The sequence below is a fragment of the Neofelis nebulosa genome, chromosome 8, assembly GCF_028018385.1.
Source record: "Neofelis nebulosa isolate mNeoNeb1 chromosome 8, mNeoNeb1.pri, whole genome shotgun sequence".
In the NCBI taxonomy this organism is placed as follows: Eukaryota; Metazoa; Chordata; class Mammalia; order Carnivora; family Felidae; genus Neofelis; species Neofelis nebulosa.
Window position 1 is genome coordinate 138,347,186 of NC_080789.1, and position 22,840 is coordinate 138,370,025.

The 22,840-nt window shown below is 48.3% G+C and overlaps 2 protein-coding genes across 5 annotated transcripts in view; one reads left to right on the forward strand and one right to left on the reverse strand.

The window, feature by feature from the left end:
* Positions 1–22,840, forward strand: part of LOC131483647 (aldo-keto reductase family 1 member C23-like protein) — a 133,747-nt gene that overhangs the window by 28,570 nt on the left and 82,337 nt on the right. For all 4 annotated transcript variants that reach the window (XM_058682007.1, XM_058682010.1, XM_058682011.1 and 1 more), the window contains exon 2: positions 17,514–17,679. The gene's annotated coding sequence lies outside the window, so the exon portion shown is untranslated. The remainder of the gene's footprint in view (positions 1–17,513; positions 17,680–22,840) is intronic.
* Positions 10,291–16,614, reverse strand: UCN3 (urocortin 3). The gene is made up of 2 exons (XM_058682013.1): positions 16,337–16,614; positions 10,291–11,199 (listed from the first exon to the last, which is right to left on the reverse strand). The coding sequence occupies exon 2, from the start codon at positions 11,191–11,193 to the stop codon at positions 10,690–10,692; it is 504 nt and encodes a 167-aa protein (XP_058537996.1). The 5' UTR covers positions 11,194–11,199; positions 16,337–16,614; the 3' UTR covers positions 10,291–10,689.

Consider the following 22,840-nt stretch of genomic DNA (forward strand, 5'->3'; position numbering starts at 1 on the left):
CAGAGTTCCCTTTGGACCCCGAGGCCTGTTAATCCTAAGATGTGCCAAGACTTCAGCATAGTAACAGGGAAAGGAATACGATTCTCATTCCTATATCTCTGACTTGCTGTGATCAAATACTTGGAGGAAAGTAAAAAAGAAAAAAGGAAAGAAAACTTTTTTCTACAAAGAAAGGAGTGATTCGGTGCTCTCTGTGGTCACTTTCAGCAAATCCAACATAGACCAACAGAGGGTTGTGTGGCTCTGTATTTAAGGGTGAAAGAAAACCTTCAATACTTGAAGGATCCCTCTGCCAATATCCAAATTTACGGGGCTCCATTTTTCAACCAACCTATGTGTCCAATATGCTCTCTTATTAAGTAGTAAATAAAGATATTTGATGACCTAAATATAATGGATAGTCCACATACCGGTGAGTTTTAGGATTAGGTCTCCTAAGACGTAGTCATCAAAATGCAAATACTAGTCTCTAGACTGTTTTGGTTTTTTTTAATAAAGTTTATCACCAAATGGTACAGCGTATAAGTCGTGGCATTGTTACAACTATGTGATTGTGAAATGTATACCTCCCCACATCTTAAAATCCCCGCCTTGAATACAGTTACTTCTCCAGGTCCTTGCCAGTCCCAAGATTTTGTGAGTCTAAGATTTGATTCACTTGTGATGTCACATGCCTCCATATGCCATACGTGATGTTAGATTTACCAGGTATTTGTATTATTCATGTTTTCTCACCATTCATTAAACATTCATTTTTTTCTTTCTTTTCGTGACACAACATTCAAACTTGACTCATTAGCATCATGTTTCTGCCACTTCCTGGACACTGAAGAAACCATAGAGCATTTCCACTCAGTTACCATCCGCCTGTCTTTTGTGTATTGTTGCCTTATATTGTAGGGCCGTGTGTATTTTATTTTATTTTATTATTTATTTACTTATTTTTAATATGAAATTTATTGTCACATTGGTTTCCATACAACACCCAGTGCTCATCCCAACAGGTGCCCTCCTCCGTGCCCATCACCCACCCTCCCCTCCCTCCCACCCCCCATCACTGCCGTATGTATTTTAAACCTTACAAGGCATGGACTATCGTTGCTGCTGTTTTAAACTGGGTGTCTGCTTAGATTTACCTTCCTAGTTACCATCTGGTACTGTTCATTTCTCCTTGTGTTACCAAACTTCCACCTAGGATCATTTTCCTTCTGGCAAAAGACCTGCCCTTGGAAATTCTTTCGATGTGGATCCCGGGTTGAGAGGGGATGATATTTGCCTTTTCTTCCTCAAAGAGGGAGATCACCTGAAATCCTGACATGTGGTCTCGAGGCAAGGACTCTCTTATTCATCTGTGTATCTACAGTGCCAGGCACAGAGTAGGTACTCACATACTTATTAAGTTGAGAAGTGCCAGGAGATGACCTTATTTCCTACTTTACTGAAATCACATCCATCTGATTCTTAACTTCTTCCATTCCTCTTCGTACACTTGAACTTGTTTTGAATCTGCACATACCCAGAGGAGTAGCTCTCCGTTGCAAGGACATCTGTCATTTTTGTACCTTCTCTTGACTCCTCCCTTCTAGGAGACCTCACTCCTTCAGTCCCCTTTGTGTATCCGGTCTCTGTCTCCACTGATTTTGTTGTTGTTGTTGTTCTTTTCCTTACTTGTATGTCCAGGTCTCTTCCTTCAAAACACCAATCCCTTTTTCTAGATTCTACTTCCCCCATAACATACTCTCACGTCTTTCCGCTCTGCCAGGCTTCTCAAAGGAATATATACATATGATGCCTGCATGCCGTCCTCTCACTCCTCAGCAGTTGTAAGCTGTCTCCCCCACCTTTCTACTGACACCTTTATCTTGAAGATCACTGATTGTGCCTCACTTATCAAACGTAGACCGTCTCAGCCTTCAGATTTCTTTACCCTAAGCGTTTTGGTTACTCCTTTTCCTTGAAACTTTTCCTTTGGCTCCTGGGGTTCTACTTGGTTCTCCTGCTACATCTGGCATCTCTGTATCTCCTCTTCCACCTGGTTTGGCCCTGTTGGAGATGCCCTTGGCCTTCTTCTCTGGCCCTTGGTCTTCTTCTCTGGCCCTTGGTTATCTCATCCACAACCACATTAGCTCCATGAAAACCCTAAACATTCCTTTTCTCAAGGTTTGTGCTGAAACTTCTGACTGCTTGCTGGACCTGTCTTCTCAGATGTCTTACCTACACTTAAATTTAACTTCTTCCAAGAAAACGTTACCATTTTCCTCAAAAAGAAATCTGCTCCTCCCTTAGTGTTCCCTGTCTTGTGCATTGACGTCATCTTCCCAGGTTCTAAACAACACCGTCCTTTCTGACTGTTTTCTTGCTCCCTACATAGCCTGAGTCCTCTCAATTCTATCATGTTCCCAGGATCCATTGCCTTCCCACTCTTCCCAATAAAACCATCATGGCTCAGGCCATCACATCCTCTTCCCAGGGCCAGCACACTAGCGTCCAAAGGCTCTTCTGCCTTTCCCTTTGTTTTCCTCACCTATCCCACACACCGCTCTGACGACATCCTAAAGCACAGCTGGGGTTATTTTGCCCCTTGGCTCAGAGCGTTAGTGATCCCCGTTGTCTTAGGTATGAAGTCTAAATCCCTGCACATGGTGGGCAGGGCCTGTCCCCACAAGTCCCAACTTGTATTTCCAGTCCCAGCCAGACTAGAGCATTCCCTGCTTCCCAGCACGTGTTTTTCTCTCTCCTCTGCCTTTGCTCCTTCTCGCCGCTCTTTCTTCCTTCTCTCTGTGACCGTGTGATGTAACGCCTACTTCAAACCCAGTTCTTCTGTTCCTTGGAGCTTCTTGGGCATCCATTTACTCCCACCCCAGGATTAGGGATAGTTGGGATATGCTGTGAAATCTCTCACTGTGTTGGAAATATTGTAGTAAATACTTATTAGTGAAATAGAGGTATTTTTGTGTGCGCATATCCTACATAGAGCTTGGAACTTGTATTAGACTTATACTATTTAATGTACATGCGTTGTTTCTCTCTCCAGACACCAGAGGGCACTAGTGGCATGCTTAACTAACCCCTCAGTTCCTGTAATTTTTGGGGTGTTTTGGACATTTGTGTGTGCATCTGTGCATATTCTCACACTCAGAAAAGACCATTCAGAGGTTTTCTTTTGCTTTTAAAAATTAGTGATCTACTCAAATGAAGATCTAAAACCTAATTGTTTCCTAAACTTTTAAGGTCAGCTTGAGAACCTTACAATTTCTAAGTTTAGCAAATGTAAATACTTACTTTTGAAGGGAATACACATGAATTTGTGGTTTCCTTTGCAATCTTAGATGGCTGCTCTTAAACATTTTAGATTGCGTCAGCGAATCTATTATATTCCGTTTTCTTTTAAGGACTCTCCCACAAACTTTTGCAAGTACTCTAAGTAATTCTAAAAATCTAATCGGTGAAACTATAAATGTGCTGATTAAGTGCATGCAAGTGTTTCACACTTTATGAGCTGGTGCGATTTCGATTTAAGATCACAAATGTAAATTATTCACTCGGTTCACATATTTTAAAATTGGAATTGTAAGCCCAAAAATGTTTGCCTTAGGCCACGTACCCTTAACCGTCACAAAAACTACTTTAAATGCTAGGTATGCACAGATTCCTTGTAGCAAGAACGTTACTACGTTATTTGATTGACTCGTTCACTAGTTATTTACTGGTCATCTACCATGTGCTACTTACCGTTCTGATCACCAGGGATACAACATTGAAAAAAACAAAAATAATCCCTTCCCTCAAGGGGTTTATATGGTAGTGAAGGTGGGGGGTGAAAGACAGTAAACACGACATTAAATTATTTTGGGTGTTAGAAGGTGACAGGTACAATTGGGAAAAATAAGCTACGGTAAGGGGCTCTCGAGAGGAGGGCGGTCCCTTGAGGCCTCAGTGAGAAAGAGGCATTTGACAAAGACTTGGAGGAAGGGACATGGAGAATGCAGATTATCTGGAGCAAAAGCGTTCTCCAGGAAAAGGAACCAGCAAAGAAGATTAAGAGGAGTGGCTGGTGGGGAAGAAGGGAAATGGAGTATGGCGTCCTGAAAGTCAGGCTGGAAAATGGTGTCTGAAGGAGTTAGTGGTCCACTGGGTGAAATGATGCTTACAGGTCAAGAAGGATGAGGGCTGCCCCTTGACCATTGAATTTAGCAACATGGAGGTCTTGGCTGACCTGGATGGCCAGTTTCAGTGGAATGGGAGGGATGGAAACCTGATAAATGTGGGTTTTGTGGAGAATGAGAGACACTTATTCTGCCCAAAGAGGATTTGCCATAAAAGGAGCAGAGTCATAGGCAACTACCTGGAAGGGGTGGCAGGTCAAGGTTTATTTGGGGTTTGTTTCTGATGCAGGCAAAGTAAAGCGGGTTTGTGTGCCAATGTGACTGGTGCGGTGGGGGAGGTAACGCGGATGATGTGGGGGAAAGAAGGGGAAGTTGTCGGATCAAGGAGGCAAAAGGGGATGGGAGCTTCATGCGTGACACAGGATTGTCCCTGACACGGGGGCACGGGTGGTGCATCCAACTTAGAGAAGAAGGCGGAGTGTGTGAATAGTGTCGCTCTGGGTAGGTGAATGTGGTGATGGGATTTGTGAAATTCTGCTTCAGAAGCATCTGATTTTCTTACTGACATGAAAAGCAAGGTCACCAGCTGAGGTTGGATATGGGGAGGAGATAGTTGAGGTTTGAGGAGAGAAGAAGACGAGTGGGAGCCTAAGGAAACGCGATGTCCTCATGACGCAGCAGGAAGAGCTCGCCAGGATTGTAAAGTGACAGCACTGACCGTGTGTGCGCACGTATGTGTGTGTGTGTGTGTGTGTGTGTGTGTGTGTGTGTGTGTGTGTGTGTGTTTGAAGCTGCGTTCAGCTTCAGGGTGCAGCGGCAGAGTAGTGGAGTGTTCGAATTCACCAGGGTTTAATCAGTAAGGCAAAGCAAAAGCAGAGCACGGGAATTGCAGATGTCCACAAGGGAACCACGATTGGTCACAGCATTTACACTGGCAAAGGGTGAAGAGAAGTTTTGAGGATTGATGGATCATTGGTCTTGGTGTGGCTGGAAGATGGTTGGAGTTGGCATCCTGGAAAGAGCAAGCTGGGAAGATAGGAGGGGTGGTCGGACAGCTTGGGATTCAATGACTAAGTCGTTAAGGGGAACAGAAGCGATGCCCAGGAAGCTGGATGGGTCCTCGAACGTGTGTTGAAATCGTGAAGGCGGGAGTGGTGTCAGAGAGACTGATGAGCTAAAATGATCAGGAAATGAGGTACACTGACCCAGGTGTTGGTGAATGGTAGCAACAGTGAGGGGCAGTGAGTGGGGTGATCATCTGATGACCGAAGGTCCAGGGAGGGAGCAATGGCTTAGGGAGGAAGCAGGGAGAATTATTTCCTGGGACGAAACGTGTATCTTTAAGAAAACACTGTGTCATCCCATAGACTCGAGGTTTCCTTCCAAGATACTTTTTTTTGTCTTTTGCCTTCTCGGCTTACTGAGGCTTCTTAGTGACATCCACCAGGCTGTGGCAGGTTGTAACCAACGTGCTCAACCCTGGGGATAGTGGATGATGGGAACTTCAGTAGTTAAAGAACAAGGTGGAATCATTATTCGTACCCTTGAAACTAATATAATGACATCATGGGGTATGTCGATTATACCTCAATACATTTTTTTTTTTAAGAAGAAATTGTTCCATAGCCCATACGTAGATTAATGTCAGATTGAACTTCATCTATAATTCTTTCTTTTTTTTTTTTAAGTTTATTTATTTATTTTGAGAGAGACAGAGCTAGCAAGAGCAGCGGAGGAGCAGAGAGAGGGAGAGAAAAGGAATCCCAAGCAGGCTGTGTACCATCAGCACAGAGCCCAATGCAGGCCTTGAACTCATGAACCATGAGACCATGACCTGAGCCAAAATCAAGAGTCAGTTACTCAACCGACTGAGCTACCCAGGTGACCTCATCCATAATCCAATGGTAGCTATAGTAGCTATACCATTGGACCAGATTTCGTATTTCTTTGGCTCCTAATATATGTAACTCTCTTTTTAGTTTAATACTACGTACTTGTGAACTTGTACATCTCCCATTTCTTGGAATTATATAAAACACTGGATTCTGGGTAGCACTCAGCTTTCCCTGATTATTTTTGGTCACAGCTTCCAAAGTCATTCCACTGTCACAAAGCAGGCCCCTTTGCTGGCTGTTAGTGTTTGTTTTCAGGTTTCTTATGAGGTACAACATTTAGAAGCCACATCATCCATTCCCTGGTCTTGTCTCCTTTGAAGAGTTTCACTTGACTTGTGAGCCTTCTTTTATTTTATTATTATTTTTTATAATTTTTTTTAATGTTTATTTTTGATAGAGAGAGAGAGAGAGCACAAGCAGGGGTGGGGCAGAGAGAGAGGGAGACACAGAATCCGAAGCAGGCTCCAGGCTCTGAGCTGTCAGCACAGAGCCCGGCGTGGGGTTCGAACTCACGAACCGCGAGATCATGACCTGAGCCGAAGTTGGACGCTTAACTGACTGAGCCACCCCCGTGTCCCAAGGCTTGTTTTATTTTCAAAAGAGAGTTTTGGAGCGCCTGGGTGGCTCAGTCAGTTAAGTGTCCGACTTCGGCTCAGGTCATGATCTCGCGGTTCGTGAGTTCGAACCCCACGCCGGGCTCTGTGCTGACAGCTCAGAGCCTGGAGCCTGCTTCGGATTCTGTGTCTCCCTCTCTCTCTGCCCCTCCCCCACTCGTACTCTGTCTATCAAAAATAAATAAAGAATAAAATAAATAAATAAATAAATAAAGACTTTCAACTACGTTTTCAAGGGAGCTCAAACCAACACGAAGAATCTGGCAGAAACTGTGTTGAGAATTTTCACTGATGTGAACTCATCATTATCACCCCGTAAAACTACTTCCAAATTTTTCCTGTGAACCTCATACACCTTTGCATTCCCCACAACTTTTTCTAAATCTTTTCTGTGGTGTGATTTACTTTCCTGATCATGAGGAATTGATACTAGTGATGCATGAGTCCTACCGATCCTTGACAAGGAAATCAATGGATGATCCCTGTGGTATTATCCATCCCACGGTCTCTCTGTGGATACAGCCAAAGCATTATTATAATTATGATCGTTATTTTCATTTAAATCCACTTCAGAGGAGGGGCCTCGGTGCTAACTCTTCTGATCGTTAGAAAGTCCGTTGACCTTTATAGGATAACTTACCGTCTTTATTTTCTGGTTTTTAAAAAATGTGTTTCTACAAAGTTCTGTCAAAGGTGGCAGGTGGAGCGGTGGCCATCTGTGGGTGTGGCTGTTGGCTTTCTAGCGCGTGACCGTGAACTCCGCTCTGGCCGGGGCTGCACTCAGGTCAGAGGCTCCGCCTCGGGAGCTCAGACAGAGAATGCTGGACACGCTCCTGCACAAACCCGCCCTTTCCCACTGTCGCTGGGGCGGGTTTTGGCAAATTTCTAGTCGGTTAACTGCACTTATGCTCACATTTAACTCCTGGGGAAGGCTCAGAACGCACCTGCTGGGGACGTAATAATCCCAAATCCGAGTGAATGCCTGTGCTGCTTCCCGGTGGCTTGCACGCCTGTGGGTCGCTGAGGTTCGCGCCAGCTCTGTGAGGCAGGGGCTTGGCTGGCGTCTTTATGCCCCTGGTGCGTGGGAAGGGTCAGCTCTGCATGCAGGGGCAAGTGGAGGCATCGTGGTCACTTCCCAGCCGGGGAAACTTGGGCAGGCGCCCTCGCTCCTCCGAGCCTCTGTCTTCCCGCCCCCCCAAAGATAAATTTTAGCTTTACCAGGTGGTGGAATATTTACAAAAAGAGAAAAAGCACTCTGGTTTTTGCAAGGACCTGTGTCTTTACCACGCTCTTGATCGGAGCTTTTGTAATGCATCTACCATGATTTAAAAAAAAAAAACAAATCGGGTCCAGACAAGAGCCAGCAGTGACACTGAGCCTGCCTGCATTGTGATGCCAGCTCCAGCTTTTTTTTTTTTTTTTTAGTTTTTAAATATTTACTTAGTTTAGGAAGAGAGAGAGTGGGGGAAGGGCAGAGAGAGAGAGGGAGACACAGAATCCAAAGCAGGTTCCAGACTCCCAGCTGTCAGCACAGAGCCTGATGTGGGGCTTGGCTTGAACTCACAACCCGGGCGATCACGACCGGATCCAAAGTCAGACGCCCAACCCACTGAGCCACCCGGGCGCCCCACCTGCTCCAACTTTTATGTTCTAGTTTTAGGTTGTTCGTGAAACTAAAAATGTGACCCCCTGCTTGATTTTTTCATCAGCCAAGTTCGTCCCATTTCCTGTCCTTTTGTGTGAACAGAATATGCGTTATCAGAGTAAAAATAAATAAAGTGCGAATTTAAAAATCCTCAAAATGGAGAAAATATCTACCTTAAAATATACTTGTGAGAAATCGATGAGATCACGCTCATGAAGCAGGGTTTCCGGGGCATCGGCACGGGCAGTGGAAGGATTTGCTCAGGGCCACGTAGTGAGGAGACCCTAGACTCCCATGTGGGTATTCTGAGTCTCGGGCTACAATTCTTTCTGCTCTGCCATGGGGCTTTTCCAGGATGGAAACAGGTTGCCTTTTCAGGTTTTTGAGCTTTGGTCCTGTTAAGAGATGAGGTATTTTTCATCTCAAGTTTAACTTAGCATTTAAAAAAAATGTCCAGTCTCACTTCTTCCAGTAATTTCTGCTGGAAGCAGGGTTGCTGAGTTAAAAGAAAAATGGGGGTTCCTGGGTGGCTCAGTCAGTTAAGCGTCCGACTCTTGATTTTGGCTCAGGTCATGATCTCACAGTCTGTGAGACTGAGTCCCACATCCAGCTCAACACTGACAGTATAGAGCTTGCTTGGGATTCTCTCTCTCCCTCTCTCTCTGTCCCTCCCCTGCTCTCTCTCTCTCTCTCTCTCAAAATAAATAAACTTAAAAAAATAAATACAGGTAAAATGAATTTGTAGGGACACCTGGCTGGAACACGCAACTCTTGAGCTCGGGGTTGTGTGTTCGAGACCCATGTTGGGTGTAGAGATTACTTAAAAATAAAATCTTAAAAAAATGAACTTGTAACTTGGTTAAGTATTTCCGAAGTGCCTCTCTAGTGCTTATGTTCCTGCCAGCCAGCAGTAGTGGAGGGAGGCTAGTCACCTCACCCGTGGAGTCTAGGTTAGTCGTCACACTTACAGACTTTTGACGGACATTTATGGACACACTGCGAGGTGAGACATTGTGTATGAGTGCAATTCTCGTAGGCATGACGTTTACCAGCTTCTCATACATGCAGAGATTATTTGTGTTTGTGTGTTGGGGGGGGGCAGGGGAGAGATCTATTCACATCCTTGCTTATTTGGGGGGAAGTTGTTCTTTTTTTCTCAGTTTTCTTGCTGATATCTCTTTATAGTGGACTTTTACTCCTATTAAACCTTCTAATCTCCGAATGCCTCATATTTTTTTATGCCAGTTGCAATCACTTTGCAGTTCATCACTTACACAGCCCGGGTGGTATTTGCTTCTTCTCCTCTCTCTCTCTCTCTTTCTCTCTTTTTATTATTTCCTTTTTTTTTTTTTTAATGTTTTACTTACTTTTTGAGAGAGTGCAAGTGGGGGAGAAGCAGAGAGAAAGGGGGAAAGAGGATCCAAAGCGGGCTCTGTGCTGACAGCGCTAAGTTCAGTGTGGGGCTCAAACTCCTGAACCATTTGATCATGACCTGAGCTGAAGTCCGACGCTTAACCGACTGAGCCACCGAGGGAGGTGCCCCGATATCTGCTTCTTTTCAAATCCAGATTTTGATGCTCACTTAGCGTGCTGACTCCTGGAGAGCAGAGGCCTTGCCTCACACACCAGCCTCTCCCATCAGGGAGTCAGCCGGACTCTTACTGCGGGTCTGATAAACACCTGCTAACGGCCTAGCGGCCCCATGCCCAGCCATGGAGGAGTTTGGGGTGTCATGAAAGCTCTCTCCCCAGCAACCCCGTGCCCATTCTAGAGCAGATGCCAGGTGGTGCCTCTTGGGTGGGAGCAGACCCCGGGGACGGCTCTAGCTTGAGCCACGGCTGGCAGGGTCCTGCCAGCTTGGCCTTTCCAAGCCCTTCTTTACCCCCTCCTAGGACCACCGAAAACCACTCTGTCCCCGGAGAGATGGGGAATGGACTCATCAGCTACCTCCCTCATTCACCTCCCCTTTTGCACGCTCAGAGGTGTGAAGGCCGCTGGCTGAAGGAAGAGGAACTCAAGCCGGTCCAGGGTTGCAGAAGCCATTGGTTTTAATGGGGGAGAGAGGGAAGGGAAGGGGCCCTAAGTCAGGATGGTGAGCGGTGCGACGCCTCTCCTGGCTGGGCTGGTGTGTGGGGCGTGGAGGAGGAGCGCGGAGAGCAGGACATTTGTCTCCCGTCACGGGGAAGGAGGAAGGAGAGTTCAAATGTAGGGAGAGGGGTTACGGGCCTGCTGTCTGTGCAGGGTGGTGGTGCCGCTCTTCTGTGTCTGTGTGCAGAGGAGGAGGGAGCCGGCTGGGGGCAGAGGAGGAGCGGAGGGGGCGAGCAGTGAAGCAGCGTGGAGAGCTGGACCCATCCCTCCATATACGGAGCAGCTGGCCCGACCTCCGCCCCTGCCCTTAACCATGCGCTTCCTCCCGCCGGCCTCTGCTTCTACTTCTTCCGGCCAATCTGTGCCATCAGGTGCGCGTTGGCAGCCGCCTTGGCCTGCAAGTTCTTGGCCTTGGCGATGTTGAAGAGGATGTTCATGATGTTGGTGGGGACGTCGAGGGACAGAGTGAACTTGGTGCGCCGATCGCTCTTGGCCTTGTCCTGGGACGGCCTTCCCCTGGGCTGCGCCGGGGACAGGTGTTTGTACCGGCCGCTTCCGGCCCCGCCACCACCCCCGGAGCTGGGGAAGGTCCTCTTCTTCTTGTCCTCATCCTCCTGCACCCGCTCCTCGTCCTCTCCTGAGGATGGGTCTTGGCTGGGCAGGTAGAGGAAGCTTCTCTTGCTCAGCAGCGGTGCGTCCCCCAGCGGGCTCTGCTTGGCCTCCGGCAGGGCTGTGTTGATACAGCTGACCAAGGACTTGGCTTTGTAGAACTTCTGGGGGAGGCCCGGCCTGGGGGCCCCCGGGAGCAGCAGCAGCAGCAGCAGGAAGTGGGCTGGCTTCAGCATCTCTTCCTGGAGTGGAAAACAGGGATGTGGGGCAGGGGTGTGAGAAGGGCTTGAAGCTCTGAAGCAGGAGTGAACATTCACTAGGGCTTGGTTACTACTCACCAGTGGTTCTCCGAGTGTGGTCTCCAGACCAGCATCATCACCGGGATATTCGTTAGAAATGCAAACGATTCTCAACTCTTGCCCCAGAACTGCTAGATCAAAAAGTCTGGCTCCAGCCCCCTGGGTTGGAATAAACCCTTCAGGTGATTTCTGATGGCTCAGAGTACGATCTCACGGGTCGTGAGTTCGAGCCCCACGTTGGGCTCGGTGCTGACAGCATGGACCCCACTCAGGATTCTCTCTCTCCCTCTCTCTCTCTGCCCCTCACCCCCTCAAAAATAAATAAATAAACAAATTTTTAAAAAGAAAGGAAAGGAAAAAAAACCCCTATATTTAGGGTATGGAACAGGTGTGGCAATGGAAGTGTCCAGCTCAGGGGCCCTCCTGTAACCCAGACTATTCTGGTCTGAAGCCATCATGGTGGTTGGGCCCCTGAGCAACAGTGCTGGGCGAGAACTTAAGCTGCTTTCTCCGGCAGCGGAGAAGGGCTCACGCGGGGCTGTTCCCGCCCTCTGCCCAGCCTCCTGTGCAACAATAGCTCACAGCGTGTCGGAAGGCGATCAGAATTTGGGTTGTGTGTGGTCACCGTGCCTTAGGAACATGGTGGAGTGGGCAGAATTTACCTCCTGTGTCCTAGCACCAAGCCCAGCCCACACCCCGGCCCCCGTGGCTTTGCCTGGCCGCACTCTCTCCAGCTCTGAAGTAAGGACAGGAGGTTCCTTTACCGTCACCTTCATGCGTGAGAAAGAGACGTGAGGTCAAGGGGTGGGGTTTCATCTACTCACCCCCAGAGGAAGGGCTTCTGGCCATCCTACACACCCGATGTGCTGATACCCGTACGTACTCCCGTACGCGCTGCTGGACCATCCCAGGAAGCGCAAAGAGTAAAAGGCTGCCCTCTTCACTTTGGTTGCTTTACCTGAACTTGGAGTTTCTTTTCTTTCTTTTTTGTTAAATGTTTATTTATTTATTTTTGGGAGACAGAGAGAGAGAGAGAGAGAGAGGCAGACAGAGAATCCCAAGGAGGCTCCACACTGTCAGTGCAGAGCCCAATGTGGGGCTCAAACTCACCAACCATGAGATCATGACCTGAGCCGCAATCAAGAGTCAGATGCTTAAGCGACTGAGCCATCCAGGTGCCCCTGGAGTTTATTTTCTGTCTAAGACATCCTTGGCTCCCATAAAAGGAAGCAAGAAAGATGTGGTTAACTATGGAACTTTGGGGGGACTGCTTGTCATTAAGGTAGTTTTTAGTAAGTAAGAAAAGTTGGATAAATAAATCAACATGGGGGTCCTTCTGGGCATCGAGAAGTGCTTAGCTAGCATACGATCATTCCGTTTTCTGTGGTTACAGGCAGAGGTGAGAGGGGCTGGCAGTCCCATGCTGAGTTCTAGCGTCAACTCTGCAAATCATTGTCACCATGACCTTGAGCAGGTCATTTCCCAGAAAATGAGTGGGAATGAATGAACGCACTCCCACTTCCCGACTTCTTTACTCTGTGAATGGACGAGGCTAGAACAGACCCTTAAATACCTGAGCCTTGTTCTGTCTCTAAAGGAGAATCTTGTAAGCCCTCGCTCTCTCACTTACCCTGGACACACACACACTGACCTGGCAAGTTTTCTCTAGAAGCTTGCTGTTTTCTCACACACGCCACATTGCACCTACTGCCTTCTTCTTCTCCCCCCGCCCCTTCTTAAGAGACCAGGTTGCTCTATTTGTTTGTTCATTTCTTTTTAAATCATAAACATTTTGAGTTTATCAAAACAGTTATGAAAAAAACAAACAAACCGTGATCCTTTATAAAATCCCAGTGCATGAACTAGCTACATCTGGGCATGTATGTGGCAGTGTGCAGTGAAGTCAACACAGACTTGGGAGTTAGAGAGACACAGGTTCCAATCCACCTCGTCCTGGTTTGCCTGAGGACCGTGGGCAGATTGTTGAAACCCGGTGCATTTCAATTTCCTCATCTGATACATGGCCATAGCAATGATTGCCTCATAAAGCTTATGTGGAAGATTAAATCGAGGCAGATTAGCTCTTGCTGTAGCCAGATACTTAGTAGAGGAGACTGTTTACACATAAATAATCTCCGGGTCCTAATAGGATAAGATTCAGTTCACGCACGACCATTTCAGAAGTGATATCCATATCTATATATTTCTATCTCTATCTGTCTACACCTACATCCACACATGCCAGCTGATTTGAGCCAGTAATTTGATCCTGCAGACCGCTATCTTTATTGTGGTATATTTCTGGCTTTTAGTTTTTGGTTGTTAATGCCACTCTCTCCATTCTAGCCCCGTGGCCTGCTGTTGCCTTGAACACAATCTAGGCACCATCGGTAGGTTTGGGATGAGGCATCTCTAACACCCTCGTAGAGGACACTGATGCTGCGGGTCCCTGGACCACGTGGTGAGAACCAGCTTTCTTGGTGTCCTGGTCCTCCCGGGCGCTCCTTAGAATTGCACGCCAAACACCCAGAGAACTTCTTCCGGGGGGTGTAATGTGTTCGATAACCAGACTTTCGGCTTTGTCGTTTACTGAGGGTCCAGTTCGTTCTTCTGGGTAAACATCGTACAGAATCGTGGCGTTAGCCGCCCTGCGCCTTGCAGGCACCTTAAGGCTTTGGAGCAGTTTCTAAGGGCTTGTAAGGCCGACAGGATTTAAAGACTCAAAAGCCAGTTCACAGAGAAAGGGGTGAGGCTGGAAGGGAAGCTATAGAGAGAGCTTTGTTTGGGGTCGGCAGGGGAGAAGCTCTCCACAGGGAAGAGCCCTCCTTCGCTCCCCAGTAACGTCTGATTCCTTAGCAAGTCTCCCCTCTTAACGCTCCCCAGAATCCTTTGCCACCGCCCCTGGTGACACAACACACAGGTTCAAGATCTCCCTGCTGCCTGCTGTGAAAACAGCACTGCCCCTGGAGTTAGATTCTAGGGGGCAAAGCTCTACCTCTGTGTTTTTCTGGATCATTCTGTCGGGATCTAGCAGTACTTTTCTAGGTGCTTCTCAGAGCTGTCCCAGAGTCACGCCTGGGGACGAGAGGCAGTGAGGGACCTGTGAGAGCAGAGCACCCCCAGGGGGAGGGGACCCCAGGGCAACAAAGACCGGAGCTGACCAGAGGCAAACACACCGGTGGCCCCGTGCTGACCCCTTCTCCAGCCCCCTCCTCCAGCCCCTTTCTGCAGCCCCCTTCTCCAGACTCTTCTCCAGCCCTTTTCTCCAGCCCCTTCTCCAGCCCCTTCTCCAGCCTCTTTCTCCAGCCCTTTTCTCCAGCCCCCTCCTCCAGCCCCTTCTTCAGCCCTTTTCTCCAGCCCTTTCTCCAGCCTCCTTCTCCAGCCCTTTTCTCCAGCCCCTTCTCCAGCCCCTTCTCCAGCCCTTTTCTCCAGCCCCCCTCTCCAGCCCTTTTCTCCAGCCCCCTTCTTCAGCCCTTTTCTCCAGCCCCTTCTCCAGCCCCTTCTCCAGCCTCTTTCTCCAGCCCTTTTCTCCAGCCCCTTTCTCCAGCCCCTTCTCCAGCCCCCTTCTCCAGCCCTTTTCTCCAGCCCCTTCTCCAGCCCCTTCTCCAGCCCTTTTCTCCAGCCCCCCTCTCCAGCCCTTTTCTCCAGCCCCTTCTCCAGCCCTTTTCTCCAGCCCCTTCTCCAGCCCCTTCTCCAGCCCTTTTCTCCAGCCCCCCTCTCCAGCCCTTTTCTCCAGCCCCCTTCTTCAGCCCTTTTCCCCAGCCCCCTCCTCCAGCCCCTTCTCCAGCCCTTTTCTCCAGCCCCTTCTCCAGCCTCCTTCTCCAGCCCTTTTCTCCAGCCCCTTCTCCAGCCCCTTCTCCAGCCCTTTTCTCCAGCCCCCCTCTCCAGCCCTTTTCTCCAGCCCCCTTCTTCAGCCCTTTTCTCCAGCCCCCTTCTCCAGCCCTTTTCTCCAGCCCCTTCTCCAGCCCTTTTCTCCAGCCCCTTCTCCAGCCCCTTCTCCAGCTGTGAGGAAGGCAGAATGACTCCCCGTCCCACCCCATCCATCTGCAAACCCTGACAAGGAGTTGAATTTAAGAAACATTTTCTAAAACACTGGCTGTGGCATCTAGGGGAACTTGATGTGTTCCAGCAGGTGTTATGGTAATGAGCGCTTCTCCTCTGGGAGAAGAGGTCTCCTAGGGGAGACCCTTATGAGTGTGGGTCACACCGATTCCCACAGACGTCCAAGCAATTCACCCTTAGAGGGGCTGTGAGGGCTTCTACTCGGGGCAGCCGGGAGAAGAGCAGTTCTACTAACATGTCCCTGACAGTATTCTCATTCATCTTGTTTAATCCGTTCTCAGAACTGTGTGGGGGTGGGGGTAGGGGTGGGCGTGTGTGGGCTCGATTGCCGTGTTTGAGGAGAAAGTCACAAAGAGCATTTCTCAGAGAACTTGGACATTAACTGGGGACATCAAACACCCATCCTCATGTTTCCTCCCCCTCACATGTGGCACCAAGTCTTTACAGACATCTGTCCCCTTCCTCTAGTGTCCCGGCTTGGCAAGGGAGAAAGGACTCCAGGCTTTGAAGGCAAGGGACCCGGGTTCAAAATCACCCTCATGCTCTCACTTGCCCGGGGTGACTCACTTAGCCTCTGGGTCTCCACATCCCGAGGAGGAGACGTCGCCTGCCTGGCAGGTGTGCAGAGAGGAAGCAGGACGCACAGCAGCCCCTGCTCCTGCAGCCCGTGGGGAGTTACAGCCCCCAGTTGCTATTCCCAACCATCTCCCCATTTGTAAACACGATTTTCTTGTTCACGGCTGAACCCTGTTCAGAAAAATACACTTGCAAGAACCCGTTCTGCCTCCAATCTGTTACCTTTGCCAAGCAGGTCTCTCTGGGCCAAAAAGGGAGGGCGGATTTCTCCTCACCTAAAGCTCAGACTGTGCTTTTCAGCACCGGGCTGCCTGGGGCTGGTGCCCAGGGACACCTGCAGCCTTGGTCTCTCGCCCCTGTCCAGTCCCCGGCACCTCCTGCCTCGTGTAGGGTCAATAAGCTCACTCGTCCCTCATGGACACGTCCCCAGCCGAAATCTTACCTGTGAGTGGCCTTCCCTCCGCAGTGGAAATGCTCAGTGAGGGGGGCAGCCGCTTCAGGACCAGGAGATCTGCCCCAGAAACATCCCCCCTGAACTTCTGTCTCGGCTGGGGTCACTGCTCTTTCTTTCCTCGTATTGTTCCCAAGTGGGCCGTGATCGTCCCTCTCTATGGAAACCACTCCACTCCCTCGTGCATATATATAAAAGTGACAGATCACGGGGTGGGTTGTAATTCCAGACGTAGTGTCTACACTGGGACGCGACTTCATTTAAAATACGACCGAACCAGCTGTCCGCGTCATGGAGATGACAGGCACTCTGTATCCTTGACCCCTCCCACACACCTTCCACCGGTCCTCCCCCTTCCCACTTCCCCTCCTGCCCTAGCAACGTGCTCATTGATAAAAAGAAGGAAAAAAAAAATACTCTGTTAAATTGAGAACCGCTCCTTTGAAGAGTTTTATCAGGGATCTTAGTTCTTCCTGATTTCAGCCTTCTTTGCATCCTTGTCAGGCTGCCCCTCCTCTTGGAAATCTGGACGCAGGACCGGCTCTGAAAGCAGACAAAGTGACTTGAAGTTTATCTTTTCACTTGTAGTTCTGGTGGGTTCTGAGACGCACTGTTATCTCTGGTGACTCACAGAGCTTTCTAAGTTTGTGTCCATCAAAGGGCACATCGGGAGACGGGCACAGTGTACCTAGAGCTTCTGAGGGGAAATCATTTGAATTTTACCCTTTTTTTTTTCATCTGTTCATCCAACACTTTTGAGCATCTGCTATCCTAGCAGTTATTGGCAGGAGGAGCCTGAAGAACTGGAAGAAGTCGAGAACCCTGTTCTTACAGGCATCACAGTAGAGACAGATATGTAAAAACAGCCTAATCTCAGCATGGCCAATACCATAGTACTGAAGGGAGCATGCCTGTGCTGGAGACTCGACACAGGTAACTCACACAAGGAGAGGAGGGCAGAGGTTCAAACAGGAAGGAGGTTTGGGAGGGAGAGAGCCTGCGAAGAGAAGGATTGAGGACATGGGAGGCAGGCAGGCAGGTGTTGAGTCAGGAGGCTGGCTTCACCCTGGGAGGTAAGGAACGCCCAGGGGAGAGGCTTTCGGTTTCATTCCAAATGTACCAGCAAAGATATGGGGACCTGTAGGCAGGTAACCTCCTTGTTTCACAGGTAAGGACACCGAGGACAGAGTCACGGTGAGCATCTGGGTCTCATGTGGGCTGAACCATTTGGAAGGGCCATGCAAGACCCAGGCTGTGTCCGGACCTCTGGATAAGACCACACCTTCCCCTCCTAGACAGGCATTCCCGCCTCCTGAAGTTCCTCTAGATGAAAGGTAAGTGGACTTCTGGAACTATCCAAACGTTTTAATGCTCACGGGTATTTTGTGGCACAAAAGGAAAGCCCTTGTGGGGAAGAAAGCCAAACCCTCCACAGCCTCAGCCTTGGTTGTAGACACATAGAATTAGACCTCACTCAGTTCCCGCTTCTGGAGCTGCCTGGCTGGGCTTCTCCTGAGATCAGCAGCGACATGAAACTAGAGATCTGAATCCAACTCATTCATTCACTTGTCCGTTCGTTCATATATTCGTCTTCGGGAGAGATCTTATTTCTCCCCATTTCAGATAACTAGGCAGTAATGGAATTCGTGTAGGCTGAGGGGTAGACAGTTAGAAGCCTGAGTTTAACCCCCCTTTCTGCCCTTCTGCGCTCTGGGATACCAGAGAAGCAGTCTTGTGAAGAAGATACCAAACACTGCTACCCCGAGAGCCGTGGGGATTCTCAGCCTTGGCACTATTGACATTTTGGGCCAGATGATGTTGTGGGGGCCGTCCTGAGCCTTGTAAGATGTTTGCAGTATCCCTCTACCTTTGAGACTTCAGAGCATACCCTCCCTTGCCCAGCTGTGACAACCAAAACTGTCCCCAGCTATGTCCCCCGGGGGCAAAATGACCCCCATCTGAGAACCATGGCCAAGAATATGGGATTTAGAAGGAGATGCAGTGAACATTGGCTGCTGCTTCTTCATATTCTTCTCCTCCTCCTCCTCCTCCTCCTCCTCCTCCTCCTTTTTTCTGCCCATCTGCTCTCTCTTCTCAACTTCCTGCAAAACCTCTCCACCTGAGACCAAAGCCGCAGAAGCCCGTGGAGCCTCTTGGTGTCAGCGGCTACTGGCCGTCCTTGAGCGCACCATCCCCCCTCCAAACAGACGTGGGCCCATAGGTTCCCCCCGGCCCATCTGGGTTGGCTTTGGGGTTGGCTCATTGCTCCTGTGAACTCTCAGCCTGGGACTAAGAGTGTCCCATGTGGGGTCCACGTAGCCCTGAGCGGTGGCTGAGCATGTTGTCCTAAAGATGCTTTACTTAGAGCAGTCTATTTGCTTTACAACTGCAACACGGTGTCTGACTGCATCTCCTGGAGGCTTGGAGAGAGGCTTGGACAGAAAAAAAGCCAACTGGTGAGCAAAAGCCCCCAGGGTGTCCTTTCTAGCAAACAGTGGTTTCCCTTCGGTCCCTCTGCTAGAGCCCACACGTGGCTCTGTGCTATGCTTGAGCTTTTCTCTGGCCTTGGTGAGCTATTAGTATCTCCCATGAATTCAGCAACAGAATGTTGTTTAGGGGTATAAATCCTCTAGCATGTGGAGGCCTGAGTGGAAAGAAAATGCTGATCGGTTTCATATTTGAATAGAAATGCCTTATACTGGGGCACCTGGGTGGCTCAGTCAGGTGTCCGACTTCGGCTCAGGTCACGATCTCAATGGTTCATGAGTTCGAGCCCCGCGTCGGGCTCTGTGCTGACAGCTCAGAGCCTGGAGACTGCTTCGGATTCTGTGTCCCGCTCTCTCTCTGCCCCACCCCGGCTTGTGATCTGTCTCTCACTGTCATTCAGAAATGAATAAACCTTAAAAAAAAATTAAAAAACAAAACAAAACAAGAAATGCCTTATATTTATAAAGCTCATTTCTCCAAAGTGCTCAGAGCGGTTACATAGAATAGCATAGTTTCTCAATGTCTGTGCTAGGCAGTAAAAGAAAAAGGACAGGAAGAGGAATTAGGGAATTTCCAGAGTACTTGATTTACAGGGGAGAGGTTTTACCTTGGCATCAGGAAAGGCGTTTTCCCTTCTGCCTTGGCTGCCTGCATGGCTGTTTCATAGGGACTGTCACATTCTCTGCTCTTTTGTTTCCCGTTTTATAAAAGGTGGTTAGCGTGCCTTCGCCATTTTCTTAATAAGGTTGACGACAAGATAGCATTCCTAAGAACTTGATGACGTTTTACGGGAACGCAGAATATTATTGTCAGCCTGACTTTCCAAATCTCCCCTTATTTTTCCTGATTCTTAGTTTTCCTTGACTCCTCAGTGTCTGGCAGGTGTGTGTTAATCTCCCATTGTGTTTGTGAGTTTGTCAATTTCTTCTTATAAGTCTGTCCCTTTTGGAGTGTTGGGTACATACAAGCGGTCCCTTTCATCATTTTACTGTCAACCAGTTCATGCCAAAGAATGCCTCTTGTCTTGAAGTCTGTTCTGCTTGGGATCAACATAGCTACTCCAGTTTTCTGTTGGATAACATTTGCTTGGTGCATGTTTTCCGGACTTTTCTTTGTCAACATTTTTATTTTTATTTTTTTGTAAATGGTACATATTTAAATTTTAAAATCTAACCTCATAACCTCTGTAATAACAAGGTCTTTAATACACTTACACTAATAGTGATTACGGGTATATTTGGATTTTTTTCTGCTGTCTTACTTCGGGCTTTCTGTTTGCCCTGGGTTTCCCCCCTTTTATCCTGTTCATTTCTGTGTTTCCTTATCTGTGTTCTGCTCAATTAATTCTTCATTTTCATTTTTCCCTCTATTAGTTTATAATGTAAGCATTCAAAGCCACAATGTTTCCTCAAATCACTGCTTTCCCTACATCCCACAAAAAATGAACAGCCCACTTTTAATCTGGTAAAATCATTCTATCTGTTGAGGAGGGGAGACCCTTGCTTTGACCCATGTTTCTTGCAACACACAGGACTGATTTAATTGCGAATGGTTAGTATTTCTGCAATAATGGCCGACTGATCACACGGTGGTCATTTCCAGTCTTTTCTGATGGAGGTTCTGCAGCACCTCCTCCGAGCATCTATCACAAATCATTTTCCTTTTGTATCCATCTTGAAACCAGAAGCAGTGGAAACAGGTGGGGAAAGTTCTGGCTCGTCTCCGTATCCAAGCACTGTGGTGATTTGTCAGACGTTTTATGGTCCTCTCTACCAGACTTTTGGTAGCTGGTTGATTCATAGAGCAAAGCTCCTGGGGGCCACAGGCAAGATGCAGGTGCCTCTGTCAAGGCCACGTGGAACAAAGAATCAAAAGCTTTCTGTCTCCCCAAGGAAGGATAGGACATGTGCCTTCTTGGATAGTCTTGCGTACCTGTTCCACTGCTGTCTTCCCAAACTCAGTGGTCTGTGGTCTGTTTACTTGGTAGATGAGGTAATCAATACCACCAGATCCACTTAGAGGATATAAGTTTTCTGTCATGACAAGGGAAATGAGACCTCTTCCAAACTTGCACGCAAAGCAATCAAGTGGGCAGCGTGCTCCCAGAGAGAGGTCCAGGTCTGTGCGCCCCCATCTCCGTGGAAGCACAGTCCATAGTGAGGGTGGCCCAGCACCCACCCTTCCTCCAAGTGCGGTAGATGCACCGTTGCCATTTCTTTCCCTTCTAGGGAAAAGGACCCTTTCCCTAGATTTAGAAACTCTGTCTACGTGCCTGCAGGTTAAGCAGGTACAATGCCCCATCAATTAGCTAATCAATGAATGAGGAATAAAACCAGCATATTCCCATCTGCTGTAGATTCGAATCCATTTCCCTTGGCAAGCCCAGGCCTTGGAGCTGGCTGTGGTTAATGCCAAGCTCTTCGCTGATGCTAACTCCCGCTTGAATGGAGCTGCCTTAATGTGTTTTCTCTGTGAGGCACATCACCGCATTCTTGCTCTTAGGGACATGAGACAGCACTTCAGATCTACACTTGGGGGCCATTTTAGACAGCAGAATCACCAACAAAAAGCCCAGAAATGCTAAAACGCAGCAGTAAATGTAAAAAGGGCAGTCCTTGGCCGTATGGGAACTGAATGCAGAAGGCACAGTGTCGCCTTGCTCAACCTTAGATGGGAACGTGTGTGTTGGGTGACTAATTTTTCACCGCTCTGTACAAGCACGCACCTGAATGATCCCGCGTTAATTTTGGAGTGTTTTATATTCTTAATTTTTTTAATGTTTATTTATTATTGAGAGACAGAGAGAGACAGAGCGTGAGCAGGGGAGGAACAGAGAGAGAGGGAGACACAGAATCCAAAGCAGGCTCCAGGCTCCAAGCTGTCAGTACAGAGCCCAATGCGGGGCTTGAACTCACAAACCACGAGATCATGACCTGAGCCAAAGTCGGACGCCCAACCGACTGAGCCACCCAGGCACCCCTGGAGTGTTTTATATTCTTTTATGAGCTGGTCAGTCAGATGCAACTGTATGAGCAGGCACAGGAAAGATTCAGGGAAACAAAGTTTATTATACCCGAAGGTCTGCAGGCATGAGGCAAGGCCACCATGCGGGGCCACTTGGGGAAGCACCAGGGTGGTCAGGAGACAGAAGACAGGAGCAAGGAGAGCACTTAGCCACAGACTTTTCTGGGGCTTCTTCAGGAAAAGAAAGACAGAGCAGGGTAAACAGTTTAGGACAGGCTCATGTGAACAATTCAGCAGGCTCCGGGCTGTAGGGCTGTCCCTGAATGCCCGGCTCCTGGCCCTGGGATGACAAAAGCAGAAGAACATCGCCTCCTGGGGTGCACAGGCCACATACAGGGGTCTGGCTCAGGACTGGGCAGTTTGCAGATCACAGGTCTGCAAATATATATATATATATATATATATATATATATATATACACACACACACACACATAATATACATACACACACACACATACACACACACACACATATATACACACACACACACACGTATACACACATATATATTCTTTTTTATTTTTTTTTGTTTTTTATTTTTATTTTTTTAGAGAGAGGCTATGAGCAGGTGAGAGGGGCAGAGAGAGAGGGAGAGAGAGAATCCCAAGCAGACTCCACACTCAGTGCAGAGCCCAACACGGGGCTTGATCCCATGACCCTGGGACCATGACCTGAGCCAAAATCAAGAGTTGGTTGCTCAACCAACTGAGCTACCCAGGCACCTACTCTTTTATATATATTATATATGTTATAATATATATAATACAATAAGCAAACTGCACTATATCCGTGAATAACAAGGATCCACAGCATGTGGTGAATGAACGCATGAAAACCAGAAGCCAAAGCATGACTCAAAGTTTTTCTTTGGTAACAAGTTCCCTTTACTTCTTTGCCTCTCTTCTGGTGTAACAGAAAGAATATAAGAAATAAAAGAACTTTTGGCTTGGGCAAGATGGCAGACTGCAAGAACCCAAAACTT